Source organism: Malurus melanocephalus, unplaced genomic scaffold (genome assembly GCF_030028575.1).
Source record: "Malurus melanocephalus ecotype Western Australia unplaced genomic scaffold, MMel_1.1 scaffold_108, whole genome shotgun sequence".
NCBI classification, from domain to species: domain Eukaryota; kingdom Metazoa; phylum Chordata; class Aves; order Passeriformes; family Maluridae; genus Malurus; species Malurus melanocephalus.
Genome location: NW_026623340.1, coordinates 652852 through 669167, shown reverse-complemented (window position 1 = coordinate 669167; position 16316 = coordinate 652852). Strand labels below are relative to the sequence as shown.

The 16316-nt window shown below is 37.9% G+C and overlaps 1 protein-coding gene across 1 annotated transcript in view; it reads left to right on the top strand.

Moving 5' to 3' along the window:
• NLGN1 (neuroligin 1) overlaps positions 1–15019 on the top strand; it is a 281018-nt gene extending 265999 nt beyond the window's left edge. The window contains exons 4-6 of the mRNA XM_057369384.1: positions 5785–5997; positions 10408–11197; positions 12028–15019. Coding sequence (XP_057225367.1) covers positions 5785–5997; positions 10408–11197; positions 12028–12850 — 1826 coding nt within the window. The 3' untranslated portion in view covers positions 12851–15019. The remainder of the gene's footprint in view (positions 1–5784; positions 5998–10407; positions 11198–12027) is intronic.
• The last annotated feature ends 1297 nt before the right edge of the window (positions 15020–16316 follow it).

Here is a 16316-nt window from a genome sequence, read left to right as displayed (position 1 = left end):
AATGATATATTGACAAGCTCGTGCATTTACTGAGTCAACCCTGTAAATTGTTTACTTTGGTGAAATGATTGGTAATTTCTAAAGGCTGACTGCTTGGACAGCAGCACTGATCAGGGAAGTCACCATCCCGAAGGGTTTTAAGAGATGTGCAGATGTGGCACTTGAGGTCGTGGTTTAGTGGCAGACTTAGCATCACTGGGTTAATGTCATAAAGGTCTTTTCCAACCTAAATAATTCTGTGATTTTGTGATTATCTGATCTGAAGCAGCCAGGAAAGAGTGCATCACACTGCAGCATGGWACTGTGCACGTTTCATGGAGTTCAGCTAAAATCTTGCATTTCCGAAATCATTAATCTCATTACTAATACGTATGTGGCAGAAAGCTACAGGAACAGACAAGAACTTTGCTAATGTTGCAATCACTTTTCTKTGCATTGAATGGATTTCATACAAAGCTCCTGCTTGAGCAGCATTTTCAGAAGCCTTGCTTGTCTGGCTCTCGAGCAGAGGTACATTGCAGATGTCTGTAGAGGAATATTTTTCATGCACTGAATAGTTCATATTCCCCTACATTTTTTCTTATGGGAGTTCCTAGTCCTTTTAGCCATCTTACCCCTTATCCATGACTAAAATATGCTGTTAAAATTAGGAAGTGCTGGTCAGCAAAGCGAGGAGCAGTATCCTCTGCCTCATGAATATCACATGTACATTAATGTTCACGGTGCTGCTGCCCACGTGAATCACTCAGATTAGTTGGCTGATGCGAATWCTGGGGAGATGGCTAAGATGAAAACAAATGTGCTCTTTAAGTTTAACCACCTCTCTTAAAATTTGCTTATCTTGCTCACATTCCTGTCTGAGTGGGCACAGTTTAAAGGGCAGTGGAAAATTTCTGTATGTGGCAATTACCATTCAATATTAATAGAAGGTGTTGAACTGAAGTCCTCAGCAAGGAATCCAGAGGGAATATAAAATCTTGCCTCAAAAAATACTCTCTATTCTCCCACTGTGCGCTGGTGCATTTATACTTGTACCATCTAAYGTTAGCTTTTAACAAAATTAAAGCTGGCATTTGACTGCACAGGGAATTGTAACTGGAAACCTAGCTAAATTATTATAACACATGCCTAAACAGGTGGGTAATATTAAACTCTTAAGTGTTACCACTTTCAGAGACACCACTCTTGGAAAAAAAAACCCTCTAAGCACCTCAGACCAGTTTTTATGTGCTCTTGTGTTTTATTTTTAKTGTAGCATTTGTTGCTATTTGTTCTCTCACAGGCAGGTTTTTATTTTGTGTGTCCAACAAGATGTTCTGCCCCTTGCTCCCATCCAGCCACGAAGGTCACTGGGTTATCAAACACTCAGATGGGCAGAACTCGTTTGGGGCATGGTTTGGGTCTCTTGTGATGTGAAATGGCACTTTCATACCCACCAGCCTGCACCTGGTCTCTTACTGCATCACTGGGTTGTAGCAGTCCCTCACATTAGGAAAAATTCCATCTTGGCCTCCCTCTCTGCATTAATTTGAATCTTCAATTTAGGCCGGAGCTTAAAGTAATTCAAACTACCTATGGTTTYCAACTAAATATTTTAAGTTTCCCAAGTCCATTATTTTATTTACTCTTCAAAAATGCTGGAATCRTATTAGAAAAAGATTTACCTGAATGGCAAGCAGAAATCATTACCCAGGCAGATAAGCCTATAAAGCATTAAAATTTATCTTAATGCAAAATAGAGGGCCTGGTTGTGGCACTCTCTGCATATTTGTCTAACAGACAAATGTAACAGAGAAATGGTCCAAATGAGCTTAATAAATCTCTTTCTTAAACTCACAAAAGACCACATCCTCACTTCCATAATTCTATTAGAGTCTGCTACTCTGGAGGAGATAAAAGAAGAGATAACCTCTCCATTCAGAATATAAAATAGCAATTGYTCAGCTGATGATTGGAATATTTCCAGTAGAAGGACTTAATTATGGAACAAAATTAGCTCAATCTGACCTTTTTAGAGAATAATGCAAAACTAAGATTTTTGCAAATGTCTTCCTGGAATAACTGAAATGAGGAGTAATTTACTTCCCTCTTTTTGCAAGAGCAAAAGGTGGCGGAATATGATAGCAGCTTTCTTGGTGAGATGACAATCCAAGGATAATAACAAGACAGTATGTGCAGAAAGAGATAATATATTTTAATAGACTAGCTGATACAGTTTAAAAACAGAGGAGCTTTCAGACACACCAGACCTTTTCAGCAGGAGCAGGTTTCCCTCTGTGACTCCAAATTGCGAGCTCAATAATGAGATGGTGTAATGGTTGTGTCACAGGAATGCAGCCAAATGTGTGGTATCTAAATCCATTACTCACTGAAAGCTCCTCTTGGGATAAAGACAAAACCTGTTGTTCCAAACTCTGCTTTATCTCCGTGATAAATAGGAATAAGTAATAAATAATACCTGCCTGATGATGCACTTCCCTCCAAGTGTTTAGTCCCATGAGTTTATCTGTATTGAGGCACCCTGTGTTAGGGAAAAAAAAAACAAAAAAAAGAAATCACACCATAAATGGGAAAGAAAAACCTCATCTGTTTTATCACTCCCATCTCTGATTTCATGACATTCTGAATGCTCCTAAGCCATGCTGATACCACGGCGTACAAGGAAAAAAGGCATGAACAGGTGGTGATATTAACAGGCTTCTTATGGTTCTGAAAAATGAGATAGAAATGTTTCATGTCATGAAAGTCAACATCAATCACCATCCATCTTGTGCAGATATGGAAATCAGCCAACGTGGTTCTTGCTGAGGAGGCGTGAGATATTTCTTTTGCATCAGAGCTGTTGCTCTGGACACAAGTCATAATTTGTTTAATGTAGATGAATGAGGAGAATATTACTAACGCTGCCTTTTTTTTTTTTTTTTTTTTAATAAACTGAAAGCTCCCCCTCCTGGCACATTCCCTGAACTGAATGCAAGGTTCCTGATAGCTACTTTTAGCAACTGGAGATTCACAAAGATTCTTAAGAAGTAGTATATTTATAATTTCCCAGGGATTTCCCATTTCCCCACCCTGCTATGGGACTTGACATGAACTGATTCAACACCAGAGGTTTACCTTAAAGCTTTGTCTGTAATTTTAATCTGCTGCTTTTCCAGGCAGAGACTAATGGTTTCCACTTTGCTGCATATTATAAAGAAAACAACTTTTTCAGGAAGTTTGAGGGTTCACATTTGTGTTCCTTCCAGGTGATTGCTGTACCTGAGCTATAACCCCACCATCTAATTTTGTAATCAATGCCTTGAAATCATTTTGAGAAATATGCTGGATCTCTGAAATAATGCTGCAGCTCTGCTGAGAGCAGATCTGACCAGGCTCAGGGAATCTGCGAGCCAGGAAAAGGGCAAAAAGCAAAGAGGGACATGTTTATGTCACAATTTTGGTAACTGCTGTAACTGCTCTCATCTCATTGCTGTCTGCACTTCGAGGACCACCGGTCCCTCTAATCCCTTAAATCAGTGCAGTCACTTATGTGCTTGATGTGATGAACTGATTTGTCACTGAATTTCCACAGCCATACTCTTATGCAAAGAAAGGGGAAGGYTCTCAGCATGTGCAGCCACAGGATYCTGTAGTTCCCATAAATTCCTACATTTTAATTTTGTTACAGTCCCTGGTACCATCCCTCAACTCCACGCAGGCTGACAAAGGCAGTGACACTGGTTAAGGAGCTTTCATTAGATTTGCTATCATAGTCAAAGATGTCATCTCTCCTTGTCCTTAAAGATTATTTATGGGGAACAGTGTTTTACTGGAGTGTGAAGATGAGAATGAATGTTCCTGTGCAGACAGGATTGTGCTGGGCTGTGCTTTCACAAAGCCAACCCTCTGGCCTCACCGAGCAAAATGGAAGAGCGTGAAGCTGAGTAAAACAACGTCATAGTAATCCAAACTCACTGCTGAGCTTGAATAGTAAAGTGAGAATGAATTAATTAATTATAACTGTGTCTTCCTTTCTGGGCTTCCCCCAGAATACCAATGTGGTTATTTTCTTCTATGCTACTTTGCTTTTTATGTAGCTCAGTAATTAATATGGCAGCTTTCAGTTGTGGAAGAGTGTTTTAAAGTCTAGCATAGAGTAACAATTTACTACAGACACAATGAATCGTGTATGGCTGTTAGATTAGTGCGTTGGGTCTGGAGAATTGGAGAATTGCTGGTCTGGCACCTTATGCCACTTTCCTGTTCCCTCTCCTCGGTTACAAAAATTGGAGTTGACCTACACAAAAAAAAAGCTGCTCCCCCTAAATGGAGCAGAGCTTTACAGCAAARGAGGGCTGATAGTATCAATGTCTAAAGACAGGGCAGAATTGCAAATGCAAGCCTAACATTTGAAGCCAAATCAGAGTAAGGATAACATGTTAATTATRACAGTGACATGTTAATTATATCCATGAATATGGGCACCCACATGCACCATCGGTATAGGTGACAGATTCATGTTAAATCCTCACTTTATGGATGTATGTGCACACGTGTCTTGTTAGAAATGTCTTAAAAGCTGCTTTTATTGTCATAATGAAACACTAGGACTCCTTTGAGAGCCATTTGTCTGCAAAACTACTGTAAACTTCCTTTGAGTAGGCTGTCTGCACTCAAGAGAGTTAAATCAGTAGAACTTTGACGAGACTAGAAGACCCACTGATATCTAATTAATGTGAAAATAATTGTTGTAATCGTTGCTTTTCTCTACAAAGCATGTACTGAAAAGCAGTTACACGATTTAGTGAGCATCAAATCAGTTTGATATGCAAATGGGGGTATGGACTACTTCATGATGCTGGTAGTACTTAAACATTTGTTTATTAAGCTGAGAAAATTGGAGATGCCAACAAATGGGGTCTGAAACCAACATCTTTTATCAACAGAGAGTTTCCTCAGAGTTTTTGCTGCACACCTTTCGTAATCAGCAGGCTCTGATGACAAGGGTAACAGCAATGCTAAATGTGAAGGCACTGCTGGGACTAAAGTGTGGAAGAGTCGTTCCTGCACCTGGCACATTCCRACACTTTTCCTCCAGTAGGAATAARAGGGAGCGRTTGTAGAGCTCTCCAGATTACCCCTGAGCTCTTACCTTTTTGCTGTTAAGGGGTCACAGAAACAACTTAAATTGTCTTTATCCGTTTAATGTAGATTCAATTAACTCAGGTTAATGACTGTGGGATGGAGCTCAGGGAGTTGAGAGCTGCTCTCATTGTTCAGCCCGGCTTGTCCTGTGACATAAACTGCATTTTTGGGTGGWGAAAAAAGGAAAAGACAATGAACTGTCAGAGCAGAATCAGAGTCTGCAGGGAAGTGTGATCATTGTGTCTCAGGCACATGTGAAGATCACAGCTGAATACAAGTTTAAAAATGCAACACAGGGTTGAATGAATCATGTACAAAACAACTTCATCCTACCTGCTTGCTAAACTTTTACTCTTTAACTTAGTACAATCAACACAAAGTCCTTGGCAGTAATAAGTTGTGACCTGTTAAAATTTAAATGAGTATTTTATCTGGGATGTATCTTCATCTTTGCTGTATAAATTTATCATGGCCAAAAGAGTGGATACAGAATATTTTTATTTCAGGAAGAGTGGAAAATAGCAAATTGTTCCCAGGGACTATGGAAATTTATGTAGTTGCGGGATATYTAATGCCATATACTTTTGAAATCTTACTTGGAAGATTTTAACAGSATTAGCTCTCGCTAACCCCTTCTCTTTTCATTTACTTTGACAGGATTTCTGAGCACTGGGGACCAAGCAGCAAAAGGAAACTATGGCCTCCTTGATCTAATTCAAGCTTTGCGATGGACTAGTGAAAATATTGGGTTCTTTGGTGGTGACCCATTAAGAATAACTGTTTTTGGATCTGGGGCAGGCGGTTCATGCGTCAATCTGTTGACTTTATCCCATTATTCTGAAGGTAACCGTTGGAGCAATTCAACCAAAGGTATTATGCAGGTTGCAAATTTTGACAATTTTGGTGTCTGCATGCCACCACCATTAGTAGTATGTGATGTTCTGTATATTCTCTTTGTTTCTATGAACTGTTGAGCTCAGCTCAATATTAAGAAACTTCTTAAAGGCTGTAAAAGGCCTCCTTCTCCCTCAGCTCTTCTGTGCATGTTTAAATTTTGGGTCACTTTCTTCTTTTTCCTATGGAGCTTTGTAGAAACACTTTATAGCAGACTTCTGAACAGCATTTTCTTGGTGCATCATTTTTGTCTCTTTTCTTTCCTACCTAAGGGTGTCCTTTTTGGAAATCAGTCAGTCGTGCTCACAGTAGATGAGGTCATCTATATTCAGACAGTCATGAAAGGCGTGTTTAGTTTCTCCTGAGAAGCAGAATTTAAAGAAAACTTAAATGACACAGTTTCTCTTTTCAGGCTAACAGCTGAAATGCTTAAAACTATTATTTTATGGGAAGGAAACAAGTAACTAGTTCAGAAATYTTTTGTCTGAAACTGCATGAACTTCACTTGCTGTCATCTAATAAAAGAATGGTTGAATGTTTTGCATGCATGATCCAAAATTGTCAAAGCATCCAAGTTGCAAATGGATTTCCTTCTATGTTTTTTCCTATTCCATAACTAACACCTTTTCTCTCTAGTTGAGGCAGACGGCAGGAAATTAAAATCGTGCTGTTTGAGGCACCCAACTTATTTTTTCCCATGATTTTTTTGCACCACAGTTYCACACAGTGTCTCTYATTTGCATGGCTATTGCTTATTGAYCACGTTACTTTTGTCTTACTGTTTTCACGTATTTTTATTTGCATTACTTTTACCAGGGACATCACACTGTGCCCTGTGCATATAATCCTCCACTAATTTATATTTCTGTATCTCCATGGGGGACTRATTGGCCAGTCATAAAAGCATAATTCTGCTGACATTAAAAGAGCTGCATTTATCCAAAGTCATGTTACAAAGACCACTGAGGTCAATAGAAGTGACAGATTCTTTAGACCATGCCATTATGTTTTTTTAAATGAGAGAAAAATATAACTTTTACAAGAAAATTAATGTGGAAAATAAGACTGTGGTCTAAACTTTAGTCTATTTTCACAATTTGATTTTTAATGTGATCTCTTTTTTTTCCTTCCATAACTACCTGCACTTAAATAGGAGATATTTACAAGCTATAAGAACAAGATATAAGCATTACCTTAGGGCCACAATGCACCATCTTTGGTATCAGAACTCTAAAAYCCAACTTTATCACCAAAGATTAACTTCAGGTTGAATGAAGACACCTGAATTAGGAAAAGTTTATCTTGACCTGGCTCTTACTTGGCAGTAAATTGCCAATACAGAGATCAAGGCATTTTGGAGGGGTCTGAAGAAGGTTCAGTAAAAGTAGATTTTTGAGGATTTCTTTTAGAAGGCAAACCCATGCTTTGATGAAATTTGGATTAAACAGAACAACATGCCACACTCCCGTGTGTGTTATGTTTCATTTGGAGGTGGTTAGGTCTGCCAGTAAAAGAAAAAAAAAAAAGAAGAAAAAAAATGGTCAGGTTCAAATAAGAAAAGTAATTTCACWACATTTCAACCCCCCCTTTTGTTTCATGTCATTTTGTTTCACATTCACATTTGAAAACTGGAGAAGGATTTTGTGCAAGGGTGTGGAAGGGTAGGACAACAGGCAAGGGCTTCAAACTGACAGAGGGCAGGGTCAGATCAGATATTATGAAGAAATTCTTTCCTCTGAGGGTGGTGAGGGCTTGGCACAGGGTACCCAGAGAAGCTGTGGCTGCCCTTGGATCCCTGGAAGTGTCCAAGGCCAGGTTGGATGGGGCTTGGAGCCACCTGGGATAGAGGAAGGTGTCCCTGCCCATGGTAGGGAATTGAAACTTGATGAGCTTCAAGGTCCTTTCCAACCCAAACCACTCTGGGATTCTGTGGTTCTGTGATTACCAACCAGTCTCTTTCATAAGCTGTAAATTCAGATGCTTCCTTCGCTTCCGTCGTTTCCCTCTGAAAGATTCCCTTGGCAGCTGGGAGGAGGAACTCAGCTTATTTYGAGATGGAGCTGTTCACAGCCACCCACCTGCAAGTGGGCAGRGCAGCACCCATCTTCACAAAGTGCCCTGAAAATATCCATGAACACATGCAAATTATTATTATTTACTGAGGTGAGACTTTGAACAGGAGTCACAAAACGCTACGGCCCACTGAGCATTTAATGTTCTTTCTTTCCATCAGTCTGAAGCCCATAAGTGATAATAATCATAAACATTATCAGATAAAGACGTAATTCTCCTTCCTATGAGGTACCAATTTCCGCCATGACTGAAAATAATTTTTCATACCGTTCCATTTTCCACCAAATGGTTTGAGTGGAGGAACAGCTCTGTCAGCATTCCTCAGCACAAGGAGGGRTGTTTAGTTTCCCTTCCTCAGATGGCTTTATGGCCAAAGGACCTGACCACTTTTACTTAATCCAGCATCTGATGTTTATGTAGCACTTAGCAAGCCACAGTGTTTGCATCAGCATTTTCTCATACGTAGCTTACACTTTCTGCCCTTGTTCAGACGTATTTAATAAAGCAATAAAAGTAGATTTACACAATATGCAAAAACCTCCACACACACATTATGAATTATCGTGAAATACATCTCTGTGAAAATTCAGCTTTGTCATTTAGTTACATTTATTACAATGCYTGGATCCTCTGTGGTAATTCCACTGACTTTGAGCTGATTTATAYTAGCTCAATATCTGACCTTATAAACATGCAAATATATTTTTAGCTGTTTATAGCTCAAGTTTGTTCTTATTTTTAACACATATCTTGCAAGGAAGTAATATCTTGGATATGACTTCTCATAAATTTGAGGAGAGGCTTGAGTTTACACATTTCAGTCTCCACTCCCATCTAATTTTAAGACTTTTGGATTTGGATCTAATACAACCTAGAATTATTTTAAAATTCCTGAGAAGCTTGTAAAACGTTTCCTGCCAGCAACAGTTTCCAACTTATTTTTGAGTGTACAGGGTCTGGTGCTGCAACTGAGGCTGTAAAAGCGTTTCTCTGATTTGATTTAGAGGCTAGGGAGGGTTTTTATCAATAGAAATATGTTACTTATCAAAATAAAAGCCATCTTGTGCATTATTGGAATAAATTTCTGAGGTGAGCTGAGCACCTTGWCTCCGGCTCCTCTAGTGGGAGTATCCAGCTATTCATCAAGCATTGGACCAAAGAGAATAAATACCTATTAAATACAGTCTAAATTGCCTAAATATACTTTCTGAGCATTATTTTATACAAGGTTCAGACCTATAATCTCTTTCAGAATCCTAAGTACCCTCCTCAAATGGAGTGGAAAAATGCAAAGTCCCAACACAAAGGCAGCACAAGAAGTATAAGAATAAGGATGGAGTTTTGATTGCATTACATCCAATAGCATAATAACTGAATTAATTCACTGACTACAAGGGGGTGAGGCTGTCATCCATTGCATGTTTGAAAAATCCTTACAGAAGTGAGAGGAAAACGTCAATTTTAACATATTTTGTTAGTTCTTTGGGTAGAATTCCTGGTCCAGAGTGCTAATTAAATCAGTATAAATTCAAGTTAATTGAACTGAAGTCTTTGGGATTTACTGCAAGTTTCTATGCAGTGCCAGATCATTCTCTCTCCCGTAGCTGAATACCTGAACATATGTTTAAATCTCTAAATTACAAATCTAAATAGTGTAAAATATACAATTTCCCTTTTTATGTGTGATCAATATAAACCCACYTTAAAAAAGCTCTTTACAAGAAAGGATTTTGACTTAGACACTTATRAATTTAACAGCTGCCTGGTACCTTCTCATCTATTACTCCAGAATATAAACTTTTGCAGTAATACAGAATTTAAAAGCACTGCACCTTTCAACCCGAGTTTAATCCCAAAGAAAACATTAAAATGTGTAGATTTATTTTACATATAGTTGTATGCATGCATGCTGCTGATGGCTTGAGCAATACCCAGAGACTTGATGGCTTTTCCTCTGACCTACCAAGTGCTTTAATTTTAAGAATATTTTTCAAGCTGAAAGTGTTATCCTAYATAAGGTAATGCCACCCCTATTTTCTTTCTGAGTTTCTCTTGAAAATCTGTTCCTCAGACGGATTAAATTGAGGGAGAATCATTTGCTTCAGCACACACTGCATTTATTTTGTGCACATTACCTGTAGGTACAACAGCAGTCAGATCTCACCACCCCGTGTATTTAAGATTATTATTAAGATTCAGGTATCTCTCCTTGCTAAAGTTTTCTGTTGTTTCAAAGAACTTCCTTTGACTCTTTTCAAAGTCTGTGGCTGCTTCAAGGTCACTTCAGTAGTTCTCAAATATCTCTCCCCACAGGACTTTTTCAAAGAGCAATAGCTCAAAGCGGGACAGCTCTCTCCAGCTGGGCAGTTAGCTTCCAGCCTGCAAAATACGCCAGGATGTTGGCTACGAAAGTTGGTTGCAACATGTCAGACACGGTGGAATTGGTGGAATGTCTGCAGAAGAAGCCTTACAGAGAACTTGTGGACCAGGACATCCAGCCAGCSAGATACCACATAGCCTTTGGCCCCGTGATCGACGGCGACGTGATACCAGACGACCCTCAGATCCTGATGGAGCAGGGAGAATTCCTCAACTACGACATCATGCTGGGRGTGAACCAAGGGGAAGGGTTGAAGTTTGTCGAGAACATTGTGGATAGCGAAGATGGCATATCGGCCAGYGATTTCGACTTTGCTGTTTCTAATTTCGTTGATAACTTGTACGGATACCCCGAGGGCAARGACATATTGAGGGAAACGATTAAATTTATGTACACGGACTGGGCAGACCGACACAACCCTGAGACCAGGAGGAAAACGCTGCTGGCTTTGTTTACTGATCACCAGTGGGTTGCACCGGCRGTGGCCACGGCAGATCTTCACTCGAATTTTGGATCGCCTACRTATTTCTATGCCTTCTACCATCATTGCCAGACAGATCAGGTACCTGCATGGGCAGATGCAGCCCATGGAGATGAGGTTCCTTACGTGCTGGGAATACCCATGATTGGTCCTACTGAGTTATTTCCTTGTAATTTCTCCAAAAATGATGTCATGCTRAGTGCGGTGGTGATGACGTACTGGACGAACTTTGCAAAAACTGGGTGAGTACCACACAATGAATGGTCTTGTATGGAAACTTTGGATGGAATGGTGCTTTCCAGTGGTTATCTCCCTACAAGCCTCTGTGCTTGTAGGATAAATAAGAGATTAAGAATTGAGTCGGMTATTTTTGCTTACTGTAACATCCCTCAGCTCAGTTAAATATTTTAGGAAATAGAGGGGAAAATATCTTTGTAGAATTTCTGCAAAGAAATTTTAAAATTTTTAATTTAAATTTAATACACCTTATTTTGGTATCACATTTTATCTTAAATTGACACTTCTGACTATAAAATATGTGACTTTAAACTTGGAAAGTTGTGCCATTTTCATTAATTCCTTCACTGGAAGTTCAAAACCTTTTTTTACCTTTGACCACTGTTATTTTTGACTGTGCATTGCATTGAGTTTTGCTCTGCCATGATCCTTCCCCTCTGGTAGGCCACCGATGATTCACAGGAACAGAAATGCAGAGCTATGTGAGCTTTATGCTGCTAGAAAAGAAGAGAAAATCTTAAAAATTCTCTCACAATCTCTCATCGAAAGTTGTCCACATCACCACACCCCAGGCAATCTTCCCTCAGCAGCACAAGATTTCAGTGTCAGAAAGATACCAACAATTTTGGAGAAACAGAGAAGTCCTGGTGAAATAAGGGTTCATTTGCATAATGCTGTTTCTAATCGAAAATTATTAAGGCCTCTAATTTTAGGGAATAGCACTCTGCTCTGCACAAAGACAGATTTGAACATTCGGTATAAAATCCTAATTATGTTAATTTTATAATTCAGTTTGAAATGGCTTCGTAACATCGGCGATATCTTTTTCTTTCAGTGACCCGAATCAACCAGTGCCGCAAGACACAAAATTCATCCACACCAAACCAAATCGTTTTGAAGAAGTAGCATGGACCAGATATTCTCAGAAAGACCAGCTGTACCTTCACATTGGGTTAAAACCACGAGTCAAAGAACACTATAGGGCCAATAAAGTGAACCTTTGGTTGGAACTGGTACCTCATCTGCACAATCTTAACGACATTTCACAGTATACCTCTACCACAACTAAAGTGCCATCGACTGATAATACTTTCAGACCCACGAGGAAAAATTCTGTTTCAGTTACTTCAGCCTTTCCCACAGCCAAACAAGATGACCCCAAGCAACAGCCGAGCCCGTTTTCCGTGGATCAAAGGGACTACTCGACRGAGTTGAGCGTTACGATCGCGGTCGGCGCATCTTTGCTGTTCCTGAACATTTTGGCCTTTGCGGCGTTGTACTACAAAAAAGACAAGCGGAGACACGACGTGCACAGGAGATGTAGCCCCCAGCGTACCACGACCAATGATCTCACCCATGCACAAGAAGAGGAGATAATGTCCCTCCAAATGAAGCACACTGACTTGGATCATGAATGTGAGTCCATCCATCCACATGAGGTGGTTCTCAGGACCGCCTGCCCCCCAGACTACACGCTAGCTATGAGAAGGTCTCCCGACGATATCCCCTTAATGACCCCCAACACCATCACAATGATCCCCAACACTATACCAGGGATTCAGCCCCTACACACATTCAACACATTCACCGGAGGACAGAACAATACTCTGCCCCATCCTCATCCCCACCCCCATTCACACTCAACAACCAGGGTATAGCCAGACAAGACGAAACAAACTTTTATTTTTTGACGGATTACAGTAGGTGATATTACTGAAGATTACTTGGCTTTCAACCTACAAGACTCTTACTATTTAAATATGGAGGAATATTATGTGAATATACATATCAAGAACATTTGGGGTTTTGAAAAAAAAAAAGAATTGTACATATATCAAATGAACTTAAGAAACAAACAAAACAAAAGGAAAAAAAAAACAGAAACAAAAAACAAAAAAACCCAACTGTTTGCAATTGCTTGAAGCAGTTGTCCTGAATGATACTTTTTCATTCACATTCAAGTATTAATTTTTTGAAGATTTAAGTTACATAATGGAATTAGGCATGTGCAACACAAACAGGAAAGAACTATGACTGAAAATTTTAAAAACCTATAAATATGCACAAGGGACACACTAATGGAATGTCAGATAATTTTCACCAATTTTTATTTGGACCTGTTTTCTTGTGTAGACCATATTTACATATTTGAATAAGTACACAAAGCACCAATGCTGTTAAGGCCTTAGAAAGGGGCTCATGCTGAAATCTGCCAGTCAAAGAAGTTTTACAGCCTGGCAGGTACAACATTATCACATAAGTGCTGTCAGTATAAAAGTTGTGGGAATAAAGGAAACTGGATATTTTTAGCACGATGTGCATGATAATTTATATGCTTGGTGGCTGTGCTGCTGATTAAGCCGTAATTAAAATTCTTCTCATCCCATTGGAGTTTTTAATAGAAGCTTTCTCCATCAATTGGCACAACCTAAAGAAGTTTTTTTAAAAGGGGCAAAAGTAATTACAGTAAAATATTTCATGGTAGCTTTCAAAAGAGAAGGGATTGCAACAGTTYTTAAAGGTATTTGTGGCATTCTAGGTATATAGTGGTGGACCCTCACTARTATGAATCCCAGACAAAAAAAAAGTGTATCAATAATGTTCTTTTTCCTTTCCACTTACATAATTTCTAACTTTGAAATAACTATAACTGCAATGGAATTTACTTTGATGAGGGATTTATAATTTGCTGTGATTTAGTTACAAAGTGTTTAGTTCAAATTGATACGGTAAAGTGTGTCCAAAAATTTAATTGCAATGACATTTTGCCATTTAAAAATGCCCCGATATTACCGCTCTGATTACACCTTTCAGTTTATTGTTTCAACTCATGTTGCATGTTACAAAGTTTACTTATAATACTTAATTATAATGTTAATTCCCTTTTTACTATACATTAGCTTTGTCATTCCAATGAATTCTCTAGACCAGATGGCAAGAGTTAAAAAAAGAGGGTATGTATGGGAGAGAGCCAACAACTGGAATTAAAAAATCTGGATACTACATGTGTTTGCGTGATTTAAAGTGAATGTTCTAAAATCACGAGAAATTTTTCATTCCCCTGTAATTGCTTTCCGGTAATTCTATACCATGGTCCTTTCAAAACGTTTGTATATGTAATCAGATGTACATTTATATAAAAGAAATAATTGAGATGGACTTAAGAGCACATCCCTGATAAATACTTTCTCTCTTACCTGTACTATATTTCTATTAGACTAAAGTTATGTGATTTTTTTTTACATTTTTTCAAATTACTAGCAATTTTGATAGTTTGTAAGATAATGYGAAGAACTTTCTCTGACAAACTAACTGCAGTAACAGAAACATTTCTTTTCAGTTACTCTTTTTCAAGAATGAAAGCTTATTACACACAAAAATTGTATACTACTTGATGGAAAATTACTTTGTATTTCTTGGCCATATTACTGGTCACTGAGTGAAATAAAGATAATCTGGATAACGAATATTATTCCAATGTTAAGAGACCTGATCTTTGCTCATTAAAGAGCTAAAATGTTTATTGCTGTTTTGTCATTTTTTAATGAAGTAATGGTAACTGTCTCAAATAAAGAGTAATATCTTAAGACCATTCTGGTTTTTGAAGACATGGGCATGCCTTCTACAATCAATAAAACTGAGTAATTATGGATCAGCCCCACCCACAGCCAYTTTTTACAGAAATATCAACGCTCTGACTTTCATAATATCCCATACAAATCTCCCTTTGATTTCAGCAATGAGTTAAAAATGCAATATCAAAACCAAAAACCACGAGGAACAGGCTTAATAGAAATAAATCTGCAGTATTCCATGATGGGAAAAAAAAAATTGGGTTTTGTTGGGTGGTTGAACTTTTATTATAAAAGATTGCTTGGAAATTCAAAATGTATTTGCTAACATGGAGCAGAGACATTAAAAATTTACCTGAAACCAAAATAAAGTACTGCAATTTTAGTTACTTCATTTATCTATTAAAAAAAAACAAAAAAACCCAAAAGAAAACCATATATTAATTTGTACTTCTTACAGTCCCCAGTTTTAAATTAAGGTCTTTTTGTAGAAGCATAAAAAATAGTCTTCAAAATCCAGGGCGGTCGGTGTGCAATTTCTGCCTGATGTGGTTGTGCTTTTAGACTGTGACCTGCCAATGTAAACCAATAAAAAGAATTGTCTGCCATCTGATAATTATTGTTTAATAAGAAGATTGTATTTTGCTATGTTGATGAAACAAAACAAAAAAAAAATACAAAAATATTGATGGCCATAAATCAAGATATTAATGAAATATGATTTTATGTGCTTTTCTTAACTTTATCAAAACCAAAATAACTTTCTACTATAGTTTATTTGTGGCCATATATCTATATATCTCTATATATACAGTATCTGGTAATTGTTTACTTTTATTAGTTACAAAATAAATGATTTAGGTAAACCAAGCATGACACTACACTTTGTTTCTGTCAGCCAATAGTATTTAAAAGGTGAAAGATGAAGGCAACAACACAAATTTTGTTACTCCTATTTGGAAAAAAAAAAAAAATGTCCATTCCTGTGATGCAGATACTGTGAATAATATTTTAGTGGCTACTTTATACTGACATTACAGCAGCTGGCTTTCCAAAAGCAAGATGGTGTCCCACGTTTTAACACAACATTAAGAAAGATCAAGAGATGTTTTAAAGGTGAAATGAAAATATAAGAAATGGTTTTGGTATATCTTCATATGCTTCATGGAATATAAGTTTRTTCTTTTCAAAGTATTTTATCTATTTGTTTTTCATGGTAGCCTACACAAAAGCAAAACTGAGTGTGATATTTAATTTTTTGTATCATCCTTGGACCAGATTTCCAATAAAATTAGGATATCAATCAGTCTTTGGAAGTTCAGTAAAAATATAAAGAGCCTGCATTTATTGCTTTCACACTTTTGTAAATATGTTTGCAGACCTTTTTAAGAAAATGTATTCTACCATTTTGGGGGGAAAAAAAAATAACAATGGAATCATTGTCTCATTTATCTATTAAAATTACAGGCAATATAATGTGCTGTGCTGACATTTCTAGGAGAAATAAAACCGATAAAAACCGCATTTTGCTCGATGGTATCTCAGTTGGTTA